General features: G+C 32.0%; 1 protein-coding gene across 1 annotated transcript in view; it reads right to left on the bottom strand.

Annotated features, from left to right (window-relative positions):
- The window catches only part of GRIK2 (glutamate ionotropic receptor kainate type subunit 2), a 599,434-nt gene that overhangs the window by 27,520 nt on the left and 555,132 nt on the right, over nt 1-16,782 (bottom strand). Inside the window, exon 14 of the mRNA XM_045544086.1 lies at nt 5,008-5,233. Within this exon, the coding sequence (XP_045400042.1) occupies nt 5,008-5,233 (226 nt within the window). The remainder of the gene's footprint in view (nt 1-5,007; nt 5,234-16,782) is intronic.

Below are 16,782 nucleotides of genomic sequence, written 5' to 3'. Positions count from 1 at the left end.
CAGGGATAAGGAGGAATCAAAATTACTCATTGTATGATTTCAAAAAACTGTAACAGAGAAGTTCCTTGGAACTGATTCAACTATTATCTTTCTTTTTTTTTTAAATACTTTTCACATCTGAAACATCACAGTGAGTTTTTGAGACTTGTATAATGTACTATATTGATTTATTTTTCGCAATCATTTCCTAAGGGCAAGACAGCATGGCAGAGACAGTTCTGGTACATTGGTATATTGGATTCACAAAACAAGCAAGAAAACAATTGAAAACTCAAGTTTTGGTTACTCTAGTTTCCTAACATTAGTCAGCAATGTTCTCCAAGAGAATATTGAAGTTGCCTAATATATTCAATGGTTGAAACTTCAAAAACACAACATAAAGTTATCAAAGAGTAACCTGATATAAATCCGCAAAAGGAAAGGGAGGGACATGAGATAACTTTCTCCTTTTTTTAAGGAAACATAATTTGGATAAAATTTTTCACAAATTTTGTTAACTTTAAAAAACAAATAGAAGATTTGGGGGAACAAACTCAAGTTTCAGAATACATATTAGGTACAAGCCAAAATTGTTTACTTTAGACATTTTGATATTATGAGTACTATTATGTAACTCTCCATAATAAAAATATTTGTGACATATGCCAATGTTCTCATACGTCTTCTTTAAATCTTATGCAATTCGTACTGTCATGGATTACTCAGATGTATTTAATGAGGTCATCACATTTAATAATGTAGTATGCCATGCTTATCACTATTTCTAAAAGTGATTTGTTTTCTCTATTTATAAATCTTGATGCACCATCATATTTTACAGATACAGAAATCATTTGTTCAACAAATAGTAATTGAGTGTCCATGGGGTACCATCTCTGTTGTTGTGTGGCTTACAATGAGAGACAACAGCAAAAGAGAGACACTCTCTGCCCTCATACATATAACACAAACTAGCAGAGGATGGCAATGATATACAAAAGTCCAATTCTTTCAGAAACAACACTGAGTGGGGTAGGGGTGGATGATGAGAAATTAGTTAATGGGTACAATGTATGTTATTTAGGTGACGGATATCCTAAAAGCCTTGACTTTGATCACTACACAATCTATGTATGTAACAAAATTGCACAGGTACCCCATAAGTTTGTACAAATAAAAAAAAAGAAAAAAGAATAATAAAAACTAAAACATTAAGACAAAACAAACACTGAAATATCTGTTTGTTTACTTTAGCTCTTCCTAAATGAGTTCCAAAAAAACACGGCTTCCACCTCTCAGAACTATGTTAAGAGTGTGTCTGATTTTTAAAACGTGTTCTAAGACGTCAGCTAACCATATTTCTCCATGCAGTTTCTAGCCCAATTTAGACCAAACTCTGGAATATGTCAAGCACATTTGCCAAATTATTACAGGTCTGGCATTTAAATGGAACTCAGTGGAACCCTCTTATTTTACTAGTTTAAAAAAGAAACCTAGAGGTCATAAATTGCAAGTGACTTGTCCAAGAACACAGTAAGTGGTCAGGAGAAGTCCAGAATATCAGTGTGTAGATGATACATGATGATATTAACATATTATCAGTCTCTATCTTAAGAATATATAATTCTTCACCAAAAGAGTATCTTTCAAAAATTATTAAAGAAGTTGTGCGTTACAAATTCCAAGTAAATGGTGCAATAACTCATGAAGTTTCTGATTTCAGTATGAAATTTTTACTAAGGGAAGGAGCCATATCTGACCTAATTAGCAAGAATGCCAAGGTTGGAGCACCCCATCAACACACAACTAGGGCAATAAACCTAAGCCTTACAGGAGATATAATTTAAAACATTTTGACAAAAATACGTTTCTCAAAACTATAACTGTTAAAACTTAATCATTTTAATATATGCATCATGTATTAAAATTAATTGCCAAACTTCTGAATGTATAAATAATATAGGCATGACAAGGACCAGGATTTGGTAGGTCTTTTCCTGGTGCAGGCAATAAAGGGGGTACATTTTCTGTGGAGAATTTAAAAACAAAATAGCATCAATTACCATGTCAAAGATAAAATATTCCTCATTCAAAAATATCTTTTGTTGGTCTAAGTTCTAAATAATGCTGGTATTTAACAACCCAGCCCTTATTGACTTTCAAATTAGCATATATTTGTCTTTTATCCTTTAACAAATGCTGCATTATACTGGAAAATTAAATTGGAGAATTCTCATTATACCACTGACCCCCCCCCCCCCCCCCCCCCCCGCTTCACATAGGCTCAGTTACACTTGCCATTTTTGGCAGTAAGAACTCAAGTTTTGTTTTTTCATTCCTACAATGACTGTGCAATCATTCCTTATTTTGAATCTACTGTGTAAGTGCAGTAATATATAGTATTGCAGAAATTATTGTCTCAAAATTTTCTCAAAGCCAATTCAAGATATTTTAAACCATAATTAATTTCATATGATTTTATCAAATACAATGGAATTTAATGTTAACATTTTTGGTGAAGTTGTTATGGTAGAAAATCCTTGGACTTCTTAGGCATTTGAAAGTTGTCAGAAATTATCCCAAAGAACCAAAGACATGTATATTATTGTAAATTCTGGAATTTATTATGAAATCAAATTTTTATGAATCTGTGGTCAACTTCCTAATATTATATATCTGTTAGTTCCTTTGAAAGAAATTATTCAAAATTAATAGGAAATAATCAATGGAGCAAACAGACACAACTTACAGAATGGGAGAAAATATTCACAAACCATATATCCGATAAAGGGCTAATCTCCAGAATCTACAAAGAAGTCAAACAAATCAGCAAGAAAACAACAAACATTAAAAAGTGGGCAAAAGACATGAACAGAAGTTCTTCAAAAGAAGATAGATAAATGGCCAACAAACATATGAAAAAAATGCTCAGTGTCACTAATCATCAGGGAAATACAAATTAAAACAATAATGAGATATCACCTTACCCCTGTTACAGTGGCTTTTATTAAAAAATCCAAAATCAATAGATGCTGGAGTGGATGCAGAGAGAAAGGAACAAATGCTTGTACACTGTTGGTGAGACTACAAATTAGTACAACTTCCATGGAAAACAGTATGGAGATTTCTCAAAGAACTAAAAGTAGACCTACCATTTAATCCAGCAATCCCACCACTGAGTATTTACCCAAAGGAAAATAAATCATTTTATCAAAAAGACACCTGCACTTGAATGTTTATTGCAGCACAAATCACAATTGCAAAGATGTGAAATCAACCCAAGTGGGTCGATCAGTTCATCAATTCATGAGTGGACTAACAAAATGCGATATATGTATACCATGGAGTATTACTCATCCATAAAAAGGATGAATTAATGCATTTTGCAGCAATTTGTATAGAACTGAAGACCATTACCCTAAGTGAAGTATCTCAATAATGGTAAAACAAACAGCACATGTACTCTCTAATAAATTGGAACTAACCAAGGAGCACACATGTGCATAGAGGGAAGTAAAAGTCATTGGAAATCAAGCAGGGGGAAGGGGAAAGAGGAGGGGCAAAAACCCGCCTAACGGGTACAATGAACACAATCTGGATGATGGGCATACTTATAGCCCTGACTCAAGCATGACAAAAGCTATCCATGTAACAAAAACGTTTGTACTCCTTAATATTTGGAAATAAAAAAGAAAGAAAAGATGTAGTATACACTATCTCAAAGATATGTTTTTTAAAGATGAAAATAAAAGTGATTAATTAAAAAAATAAAGGTTCTATGGGTAGAAAAACAAATGACAGGGAATATAGGCAATTATATATATATATATATATATAATAATAATCAACCAAAATCTGTCTTTTAATAGCCTAGCATTTTGGTTCTCCTGTTTTTACTAACAGACAAAGAAATAAAACAAAGGGGAAAGTGTCCATATGGAAAAAAATTAATAAAATTGAGTGAAGATAAATTGATAAATCTGACCAAAATCCCTATTAATAATAAATAAATATTTATTCCTCTTCCTCTTATTATTCTCCCTTTCTTCCTCCCTCTCCCTTTTCCCTCTCCTGTCTTTCTCCCCCTCCCACTTCCTTCTTCCCTCTCCCTTCTTTTCTACCTTCACATCTTAATATTGACTAACTCCACTGCCTCCCTATTATAATAGCCCTATGATTACATTGGAACCACGTGGTTAATACTGGATAATTCCTTCATCACAAGAGCCTTAATCATATTTGCAAAGTACCTTTTGCTATGTAAGGTAACATATTCAAAGTTTCGGGAGATTAGGACATGGACATCTTTGGGGAACCATTATTCTGTCCACCACATGTACTCATATACTGTAATAGTTTGTATTTATTTATTTTTGGCACAAATATATACTTATTGATACATGTTTGAACACATATATAATCAAAATTTTCATTGTTTTTTCTGGAAATTTTTATGCTTTATTTCATTTCATTATTTTGACTGAAAATAATTTTGTCATATTGAAGAAGGGGAATATTAAAGATAATAAACCCTGGGTATTAAATGTTAGATTATGTTAGATATATCATAGGTAAAAAGTTTGTTATTAATATCTTCCTTTAAATGAAACAATTAAAATAATATTCATTGGAATCAATTGTGCCTCACTCTTTTAGTTAACTCTCTAAGTCAAATACTATATATAAAAGCTACAAATTAAAAAAAAAATTGCTACAAAAACCTTATTGTATTCATAAAACAATTTTTTAAATGTAAAATTGAGAAGAAAAGGGTGTGGATTTTTCAACACCGATACAGTAAAAATATCTACTGACCATTTTGATAGATATTAATATTATTTTTTATTTTTTATTTATTTACTTAGAAGCATAGGTCCAAATTGTTCGCCTGCATTTATACAGTAACATAAGGCAGCAGAATGCATTCAGTAAAAACAAAACTTCTAACGGCATATGTGGAAGCACATATCCCTTTCCCACAGTAACTCAGACTAATGAACAAAGAACAAGTGGCTGAATATAACCTACCCATGGGAGTGCCAACGCCGTAACCTTTGGAGTCTATAAGGCCGCCGATCTGTGTCAGGTTACAGTTCCGCTGGGTAACAAATTCGATGGTGGTTGACTCCATTAGGAAAGCATAATCAGAGGTGAGAACTCGCTGAATTCCTTCTTCATTACTTTTGACCAGCACTGACTGCCTCCTGCTACTCATAAAGGCCCACATTTTGTCATATGTGGATATTTTTGATTTCTGGGGGAAAATAAAATATATTTTGATCATAAGTAAGGTATTTCTTAGTTTCCATGTGGTCCTACAATATTTAAACACAATAGCTCATTTTTCATTTACTCATACCACCTTAGAATTATATTACTAATAATAGGGATACAAAAAAATCAAAATCTGTATAAAAAGTTTCTCATAGAAATTCCTCATCATATTTCCAGGTATAGTATAGATTTATTTAATTAATATATTTTAAAAGTGTTACTGTTCAAGAATGCAACTAGTAAATCATAGAAAGTAATCAATAAAAGAGAAAACAAGATTAATAAGGACAGTACTTTGTGCTTGTATCTTGCATGAGTATCTCATGTGTACAATTTTATTTTTTAACATTTCTATAACATCAAATTTGGGAGAGAGAGACACTGGACACAAATTGACACTGTAAGACTGAAAGAGTTTATTTGTTTATCCCCAACTTGGTTGACACAGATGTCACATTAACCCCCAAGGATACACAAAGGTATAGGTTGAAGAGATGAGGGGAATTTGTTACAAATAAGAATGTTACAAATAAGGATGATCACATTTCCACTGAGAAACAATCTGTCACCACAGAACCTCTTTTAGCCTGCCTCACGACAACCAGAAATCTATTATTCAGGTCTACCAAATAAAGATTTCTGGACCAATAAAATTGAATAGTTTTTATATCCAACTGAAAATTCTCAATAGGGCTTTACTAGGATTTCATTACTATACAAAGAAAATGGGTTTTGTTCAGAAGGCACTGTTAAAACATAGACATGAAAAAGGTTAGCATCTGCTTATTGAAAGCTCACCTGTGAAACACTTATCTTCATTTAATTCTCACACAAATATAGAAAATAATACTGAAGCTATAAACACAAAAAGGATATTCATCATACTGGTTGCACTGTCATAAAAAGTCAAAACTATTTTCAAACAGATAGGCAATCTCTTTCACAAATTAAGTACGTTTTTATTTCTACATGTGCAAGGACATCAATGTGATATTACCCTTACTTCTTCTATTGTAGGTGCACAATAACACTGAGAAAAATCTGGACACTATTTCAATGATAAAATGGGAAGAAATAGCTTATAATTTACTATAAAAAATGTAAAGGTACAATGAGTGCTTTTTGAAGACAAGAATAGCATCAGAGCTAAGAAAGAGTAGAAATGTTAACCTTTCCTCTCCAGAGAAACACTAAAACATGCTAAGAGGTCAATGGCTCAACATTTGAAAGAAAGCAGCTAAAGCACCTTTCTTTCAAATAAGATCGATAGCATCACGTGTGATCACATGTCATTTTATTTTCGAAGTAAAATAATGAAATCTTGGGACTTAAAAAGGCAAATTCAAGAAGTATTTATGATGAAATTCTTATTGAGATCATTAAGACCAATAATCAGAACTTGGATTGTCTCGTTTATCTGTCCAAATCAGTAACATAATGAGGATCGCTAGAAGTTCACTTACTTTCCACAGTAAAAAATTTTTCCCCTAATATTTTGGATAAAGTGAAGCTAAAATACAAAATAAAATAAAGCTAAGAACTCACCTGTAGATTGAAGAAATTTTAGGTGAAAAAATAAAAAGTACATCATTTTTGATTTAGTGAACCTATGACTAATAGTAGAAAAACACAAGTCTATAAATGATCGTGAACAAAATTGGTATAAGCAAACTAACTGACTACTCATTTGACAACTTAAAGGAAACATCTTTAAAGGACAGTGACATAGTTCCATATCATAACATGGGTGTACTCTCATGAGGCCAGAATCAAGCAGATAGTTAAAAATGTATGTAAGTTATTATTTTTACCTGTAGTGGTTGTAAAATTGTCTAAATTCTTTTCTTTGTTTCAGTTATAAGAACATTATCAATCAATATATCTTATACCTTTAGTTACTTGATTTCTACTTCATGATATGTCCCATTCATTGATGAGTTAATTGTAAATAAAACTTGAAGACTAGCATTTTGTCCCAAAGAAAGGGGAGACATAACGGTTACAATGTCACTAATCATTTCAAAAGTATAATTATATTTTCCTTTTTTAAATATTAAAAGTAGTACTTTTTAATTTAAACACCATTTAGAAAACATAAATAACTTAAAAGTAGATAATTATGTTTTATAATAGTACATGAATGCATCCATTGTTAATATTTTGCTGTATTTCATACAGTAAAGATATATCAAACTTTTCTAGTACAATTGAAAACAACAAACTTTTAAAAATATTGCCACTTTATCCTTTATAGATGTATATAGTTTAATTTTAAATTAATGTGAAATGTATTATTTTACTTTTAAAATATCAGATCTACAATGTTAACCTTTCACTGGCATAATAAGGATTTTATAAAATATATTTTCCTTTAAAATTCTATCTTCCATGGTTATTTAAGTATCTTTTGTTAACAGCTTATTTTCAATAATCTATAGTCTATGATTTTAGTACAGCTTCATTCATCTTCTGTCTTGTCTGGAGAAGATATAAACATTTCTATTATTGCTATAATTGCAAAATATGTTTAGATAGAAAATACAACCAAATTGTTTTGATTCACATAATAAATACAAAAGCCTAACTTAAAAAATATGATTATCTGTTTGTCACACACCAGGCACTGGGTACCTGGAGGTCATATCTCTAACACTCTTTCTCTATGATTTGTTCACCTGTTTTATTGCTGTCATTCATTGACCATAATTTTCAGTTTAATATAGTTACTTCTTCACAGCTTTCAATTCTGGCAGTAAAACACAATTCTTTGAGGAAAAGATATTGGAGATATGACTAAAAGCCATCACTACCTTTCTAGGCTTTTTTGGGGGTGGGGGAGAGGGGTGTAATAATTGCTTGGTTACTCTAGAATTCTACATATAGATTCAGAAAGCAGAAAGAGGTCATTTTAGAATTTTAAGTATGGCTTTTTTTTATGACTTTTATTACCCTGCATGTTGTAAGTGTTAAATGAAATAGGTACCACCAGCTTTTCTCTCATTTAATCTCTTTTGCATAAAGGTTAATTATTATATTTGTATGATGCACATTGATCTTCCCCCAAAATGTCATAGGAATCAATGAAAATTTCTAAAATTGAGACCTATTAAGCCATTCAACTTATAAAACAAAATAAAAATTCAGGACCTTCAAAATTTTTTATGCCAAAGGGAAAAGTTAAGCAGTGAAAGCCGACTCCCCTAAAATGATGGTTTTTCTTCTGGTGCATGACAGTTGCTTTCTGATCTTTGTGTTGAGATGTTATACATTAACCAGATTTCCTATTCTTTATTCAAACCTAGACTAAATGACATGAAGATAGAGATCCTGTGACTGTTACCTCTTTATGATAGAATGTTTTTAAATAGTCTTTAGAGTGCAACTAATAGTAGCCAAATATAATATCTGCATGTTAGCCTTTGTATGGAAAATATTGTAATTCTATTGAGCACCTCCATTTTCCTGTATAGATGATCCTCATTTTCCCCCATACTGGCAGCACTGATCATCATTCTTTAGTGTAGCTCTGCTTCCCTGATGGCTGCCCTCACAATTTGTGCTAGAATAAACTCTCTTTAAATTATTAATAGATTCTAATCCTTTTGATTATTTTAGGTTGGCAAACGTACCTGTCGCAACAGAGAATTGAAAAGGAGGGCTAATCGTGAACATTTCTTAACAATTTTATTATTTCTATTATTATTTGTTATTATTATTTTAGTAATGAAGGGGATATAGTGAATCACAGGTTTAAAAACAAAAATACGCATAGCATGAATTTCTCTGAAAGCCTTAAATTTATAAATGGCTTATAAAATATTTGAAAAAAGTATTTGAAACAAACTTCCAGACTAAATATAATTTGAAGCTTAGGATGCTGTTTTCTCTATAAATATGACCACTCATAATTAACTATTAATTACCTTCACTTAAGGAATATATAGATAATTTCAGAACAATGTAGGGATGAGTCAGACATAATTGTCAATAGTTTTATGTCTTTATTCATGTAATATGTGTTTTTATGAAGGCCACCTAATGTCTTTGAATTTCTGTTTACATAGTAAAATGTATGTGTCCTTGCCAAACTCACAGGGTTATTGGGAAGATCAAATAAGACACCATATGAAAGCACACTATACAACAGTAAGTTATTTTTGTAGTTCTGATTATTTTTTTAAAAAGAGAGTATACTACTAAGAAATGCTTATGTGTTATTTTTCTTAAAAATACCAAGAACTCTGGCAACCATGGCACATTGAACATTGAACACATTCTCTCTCTTCATCATAGGAGCAGTGAGAAGCCAAAGCAGGTATGAAGCCGATTGGAGATGAAATCAGATTTTAAAAGATCACTAAGACTTCTGTGTGGAGAATGGATCATCAGTGGCCATAGGAAGACTGTTCAGGAGCACATAGCATCTGTCTAGGTAAGAAACAGTACCTAAAGGGAGATAGTGTTGGAGATGAAGAGACATCTAGAAATTCAAGATATATGTACATATATGCTTGGATATATATGGATTATACCTGGTTATTATTGAAATATACAAAATAAAGAAGAGGTTTAGGTTGAGTGAGTCCTTGGTTTCTCATTTAAACTTGAATATCACTAAGAGAAGGAGAGAAAAAAAACTTAAAGAAGATCAAGTTTTGGGGCAGAAAGATTATATCTAGTGAGTTGGAGGTGCCTGAGGAGCTTCCAAATGGATCTGTCATGTGAAGTTAGATATGTAAGCCTGGAGTGCATTTTTGATGTCTTATCGTATACAGATAATAAAACGAAGGGATGAGAAAAAGAATAGAGGAAGACAAGATGAGTCCTAGGATCAAGGCTTGTGGAATTTTGAATTTCAGCAGCTGGCATAGAAGATCCAGTCTACAAATGAGACATAAAAAGAGTGAACAGAGATACAGGAAGAAAATCTGGGAGTTGTGGTATTGCAGAAATCAAGGCAAGAGAATATTCAGTGAAGGAGTGGTCACCTGTACTGACTTTGCTTCAAACAAACAAACAAAACCAACAAACAATGAGAACTGAATGATTTCCTTTGGATTTGGCAACAGAGAGTTCCTTGGTTATATCAGCAAAAGCTATTTGAGAGTAATAAAGCACTTAGAAGTCACATCAAAGTGGATTAAGGAAGGATTTGGGGAAAGTAAATTGGACCCAGTAAGTACAAAAAAGAAAAAAAAATCATAAAGTAAGATTCAGAAGAAAAGTAGATCCAGGGTAGTAGATAGAAGAATATTTTGGTTTAAGTAAGATTTTCAAAGATTGCAGAGATTTAAGCATGTTTAAATGCCATTGAGGGGATGTTGCAAAAGAAGGACATGAACAGAAACTTTTCAAAAGAAGACAGAAAAATGGCTAACAAACATATGAAAAAATGCTCAACATCTCTAATCATCAGGGAAATGCAAATCAAAATCACAATGAGATATCACCTATCTTCAGTGAGAATGGCCTTTATGAAAAAGTCCCAAAATGATAAATGTTGTCGTGGATGTGGAGAGACAGGAACACTCATACACTGCTGGTGGGACTGCAAACTAGTACAACCTCTGTGGAAAGCAATATGGAGATACCTCAGAGCTACAAGTAGAGCTACCATTTGACCTAGCCATCCCATTACAGGGCATCTACCCAAAGGAACAAAAGACATTCTATAAAAAAGACACCTGCACTAGAATGTTTATAGCAGTACAATTCACAATTGCAAAGATGTGGAAACGACCCAAGTGGCCATCAATTCATGAGTGGATTAATAAAATGTGGTGTATGTACACCATGGAGTTCTACTTGGCCACAAAAAACAATGGTAATCTAGCATCTCTTGTATTATCCTGGATAGAGCTGGAGCCCATTCTACTAAGCAAAGTATCACAAGAATGGAAAAGCAAGCACCACACGTACTCACCATCAAATTGGTATTAACTGACTTAATTGACCAACACTTAAGTGCACATATGGTAATAATATTTATCAGGTGTCATGCAGGTGGGAAGAGGGAGGAGGGGATGGGGATATTCACACCTAATGGGTGCATCTGGGGGATGGACATGCTTGAAGCTCTGACTTGGGTGGGGCAAAGGCAATACATGTAACCTAAACACTTGTACCCCCGTAATATGCTGAAATAAAATAAATAAATAAAATAAAATGCCAGAGAAATAAAGAACAAACAATAAAAATGCAAAGTCCCTTTGACTAATGTCTGCCAGTTTCCTCCACCCCAGTTCCCAGTAACTACCATTCTGCTCTTTGCTTCTAAGAGTTCAACTTTCTTAGATTCCACATGTAAGCAAAATCACGCAGTATTGGTATTTCTGTGCCTGGCTTATTTCACTTAGCATGGTGACTACAGTTAATTATACTATATTGTATACTTGAAATTTACTAAGAGAGTATATTGGGAATGTTCTTATCACACAAAAAAAATGAGGCAATGAATGTGTTACTCAGATTGATTATGGTAATCATTTATGCAATGTATACATGTAACAATCTATCAACTTTATACACTGTAAATATATACATTTTTGTCAATTATACCTCAATAAAGCTGAAAAAAATAATGCAAAGTTCCTACTGAGTCTTGAGTAGAACAAATAAAAATTTAAAACACTGGGTTGACTTCTGACTTCAAAATATTTATATTAAACACACATGAAGTTATACTTACACTGTAACAGCTATTGTGTAAGAAGAAAATAAGAAGCCTCAGCTAGATTTATTTTCAATAAAGCCAAAAGTTGTTGAGTATTCCCAAAATAAAATAGACTATAGGTTCTCAAAGGGTAAAATCAATAGATTGGAGCTGTACAAGTTAAAGATTAGGAATAAAAATGCACTTCAGTGAAGAGGTAAAAATAAAATTAATAATCAAATATTTGTATGTTGAATGTTGCATGCAAACTGACATATCAAGTTGCAATATAAACTAAAGATTATAGGTGGACCACTGCTGATAAAGTTTTGCTCAATCTTCTTTGACTGTGATTAGTTTCATTCAATGAAGTAGCTAGTGATCACTGCCAAGGGACCAAATAAAATCATACACAGGTATTTAACTGGTGAGCCAAAATGTCCACAGCTTTTGAAGGTCCTCCGCTGCTGTGGTTAGGAGAAGTGAGGACCGAGACACAATACCAGGAAAGACTCAGGAATTGAGACGCAGCCTGGTCCTTTGCATAGGTGCTGCCAAATTTATTAGGACTTTCCAAAAAATGTATGTCTTAAGTGAAATATGAAAAATAAAAAGCAATTAGCTAAGCACATCATAAAATAATTCTCTGTTAGGAAAAAATTGAGGTAATGACAAATTAGAGCATAACAGAGAAACAGCTCATATTGAGCGTAGCCAAGTAAAAAGAAAAGTTGAATTAGTGGGAAAAAACCATAAAGTACATGTTGCTTTTTCCTTCTTAGATGAGAAAACCAAGGCCACTTCCTAAGAAAAAAACAATTACCAGTAAGGTAGATAGAATTTATGGCATCATTTTTTTCAGAAGGATTTTAATTACATAAAAAGATATTAATAATAACTTCTTTGGCAAAAAATAAAACAAAGCATTTCTATGTATTTTCCTCACAATTACGTTGTACATGGTAATTCATACAGATAAAGCCAGGAAAATAATTTAAATCGTGTCTCAGAGATTTTGCATGGAATGCATATGAACAAAGCACTGCAAGGAGAAAGCATTTTTAAAGTTTTATAAATGAAATCATCTTATTTTCTCACTCAACTTGTCCTATCTGGTACTGTGAATACTAGGTTTCCATTTTATTCCTCCTTTTCTTAATTCTGCCCCACATTAAAGACATTTCTCCTTGTGTGTCACATTGGATGCATTAAGGTGTCAATGTCTAGGAGTGTTTATTTTATTAAAATGCTGAGACTTGTAAGCTGATTTGTTTTTTGCTACATCAGCACAAATTCAATAAAACCAGTTCATAAGACATAGTCTGCTTATAATAAAGTTTTCATGGACTATATGAACTGTGAAACATCAACTAAATGATAAAAGATTCTTGTCAATAATGAATTTAAAAGGATAGGAAATACAATACTTTAAAAAAATTCACAGTTGCCAAATGATTTCTGCTTTAAAAAGAACACACAATATATGTAAAATAATTTAAGCATATAGCTAATGATTTAAAACTTAAAGATATATTAGCTTAGTTTCTACTAGAACACTCAATAAGGTTTGCAACCTGGAAATTATTTGGCTTTTTTGCAAACCTCAAATAACTAAAGGATTTTATGTAATTTTTTTCTCCAACATTTTAGAGAGAATTTTAGAAATAGTGAGATATTAGTGTAAAGATAGTGCTTTGTAATTTTGTTTTTAATCCTTTCTAAAATGTTATGAAAAGCTAATGATGTAAGGGTTACTTTTGCAACACTTGCATAGGTCTTCTTTACTCTTACTGGGCGCAACGTATTTTACAAATACAAACCCATCTTCCTTTTAAAGAATATCTTTGGCTTAAATTGCTTTACATACACATAAATTCTTCACCTTCGTTCATTTCATTTGCTGTCAAATACAAATTAAAATCTAGAAACTATCATTTTCTCATTGGACATGCTTTTATAAGTGTTCCAAACTGCCTAAAAATAATTTAAAAAATAGCATTATCAGTATCTTCATAACCTTCTATAGAAAGAATTTAGAATTAGCATTTTAAGTACGTTTTAGAAAAAAGTTTGTCTCTATGAACAAGATGAAAACTTTTAGCATTAATTTTGTTTTAAATGTCATAACAACAAAGCATTGACAATGCAAAGAAAATTGAGTACTGTTTTGTAATGTCTTATTACACATAATACTGGAAATGTTGACTTCAACTTAGACTTCTTAAAAAGTCAGTCAGGTGGTACAACACCCCAAAATTTTGAAGTCATGTAAAAAATGGGTTTTTTGTTAATAAATTCTTTTGGTTTAAAAAAATAAATATCTATAAATAAATGTTTTATCTCCTAAATCATAAATCTGACAGAATTAGTTTAACTTTGATATATAAATGAATATGGTAATATTGCTAAAAGACAGTAATTTCCGACCATTTTTCATAGTTAACGGTGTAAATTTGGTGGTACTTGGCACTTAATCAAATTATTCCTTTTCAATAAATTTCACATGACCAATTTTGTTTCTAATACTAACAAATGTTTGGCTGCAAGTGCTATAATAATATTTCTTATTTTGCTATGAAAAAGTCACATGTAATTGTTCCTAATATGTGGTTTGAGAAAAGCTCACATCAAGGTCTCCCTTGGTAAGGGAAAGTTTGGCTGAGATTTGCATTTTAATTTTTTATTACAGTAAATAAATTACCGACAATACTGGAACATATGTGCTAGATAAGAACAGCTGAGCCCTATCTGGACTCATCTGACCTTGGTCACTGGGAAATTAGAGTTAATTCAGGGAAACAGGACTGAAGCCATATGTGATTCATATCAGAGGTGATCTGAGTCTAGTGCAGTGATCTGAAAAGCACTCAGTTGTTAGCAAACCTGTCAGTCCTTGGAATAATTCTCACAGTTTTATCTCAAGGTATCTGCAATCTCTTAAAACAGGATATTTGAAAGGAAGGACAATAAAAGAGACAGAATTACTCTTCTCAGTGTTACTGTGAGTTAATAGAAGAATAAAAGAGAGCAGAATAACTGAGCATAATATGATACACAGTATTTTTAAAACCATTTGGTGCTGAAACAGTATTTGAAAGTTCATTCTGCACCATTCCAAATCCCTCATAAAGAGTCCTCTGGTCATTGCATTTTATTCTTTAAATGAGATGTCTTCAACTTTCCTGATCGAGTGTTTCCTTTTCTTATAAATAATAATCATTAATAATATATTTTATTGTCATTTAACCAAATTGAAATAAAATCAGGAAAGTTGACCACACTATGTCAATCCAGGATCTTGAATAAACCAGTTTCTCAGCTCTATCTAATGAAAAGCTTCCTTACCAATATTACAGAAGTGTTAGGAGAAATAAATAAGAAAATTCACCTAAAGTCATCTTGACAAGCCATAAAGCTCTCTAAAGATATCAGGATGTATTCTTGTTGTAAATTTTATGTAATCAGTCAATAGATAAACATAGTAACTTTACATGCTATGACTATAGCATATGTTTACTGCATTCTTACATATATGCCTTTGCCATTAAAATAATATATAAATTTTTTAGAAATATGGAAACATGCTACCTCTTTTTTTTCCATATAATACTGTCTAATCACCCTTGTAGGTAAGATTAGATAAAGCACCCTGAGGCTTTGCTGAGGGAGGGTCTTTAACCAACATGGCCTATAATGCCAGTCCTTTCAAGGTGAGAAGCCTTACAGGCACAGAAGTTTTATGTTAAATCTCAACTCATTCCATTTAATAATTCATTTTCTTACTCATTCACTCATTTGTTCTTTCATTTTAATATTTATTGACCACCAGTTTGGTGTAAAGGACAATGCCAGGCACTGAGCATGCAGAGATTAACCAAGAACAAAACATGACTCTTATCCCAGCAAAGTTTAAAGTCTCATAATGCATGACAAATAAACTAAGAAATATAACATGGAGTGATAAAGTCCATGACAAATGACAGATAAGATGTAACCTAAATTCATGATAGGAAGTATGACAGAAAGTCAGAGGAAATAATTCTCATTCCTTTAAGACTTTGTCAGTCACAGTTTTGCTAGGTCTACAACTCCTCTCCACAACTGGTAACTGAAACTCTGAACCATAAATAATAGCAGTGGAGGAAACATTTGAATCTCTTAAAAGAATCATCTTCCTCACTCTAAGTCAGCACCTTTTCTAGGGTTTCTAAACTTCATTGGGAGTTGATGCAAATCTCATCAAAATATTTTAAGGATAAGGTATATATATGTATAATATATATAACATATGTAATATATTGTATATATGTAATATATATTAATGTGTAATATGCATGTAATATATGTATATTGCTTTAAACTTACCTATGTTAAAATATACACAAAATGAATGTTTTATTTCTAATAGGAAATAAATGGCCTGAGTTGGGTTCCAGGGAGTTGAGGTAGAAAAAATGAACAGCTCTACCCATAAATCCTTCCACTGGCTGGACAAGCCTACTTGATCACAACAATCACTAATTTAATATGTATAAAGTAGCTGATAATTCTATCAATCATTAATTTGTTTTATGTTTTAATTAGAAGAGTCACTAACCTAGGGGCTTTTAATTTGCTGTTTTCTCTAGCCGCAATGTACTTTCTCTGCATATATGTGTGCTTCATCCCTTCACTTCCTTCTGATCTTTGCTCGTATGCCACCTTTTCAAGAGGACTTCCAATATTTACTCTGTTTATGATTACAATCCTTTCCTCATCACAGATATGCCTTATCCTTCTACTGATTTATTTTTGTCCGTAGCACTTAATGCCTATGTAATATATTATGTATTTCCTCTCTATACTTATTATCTGTTCAGTTTCTATCTCCACCCACT

Source organism: Lemur catta, chromosome 2 (genome assembly GCF_020740605.2).
Source record: "Lemur catta isolate mLemCat1 chromosome 2, mLemCat1.pri, whole genome shotgun sequence".
Lineage (NCBI taxonomy): Eukaryota > Metazoa > Chordata > Mammalia > Primates > Lemuridae > Lemur > Lemur catta.
The sequence above is the reverse complement of the archived record's forward strand: the minus strand, read 5'-3'. Positions and strand labels throughout refer to the sequence as shown.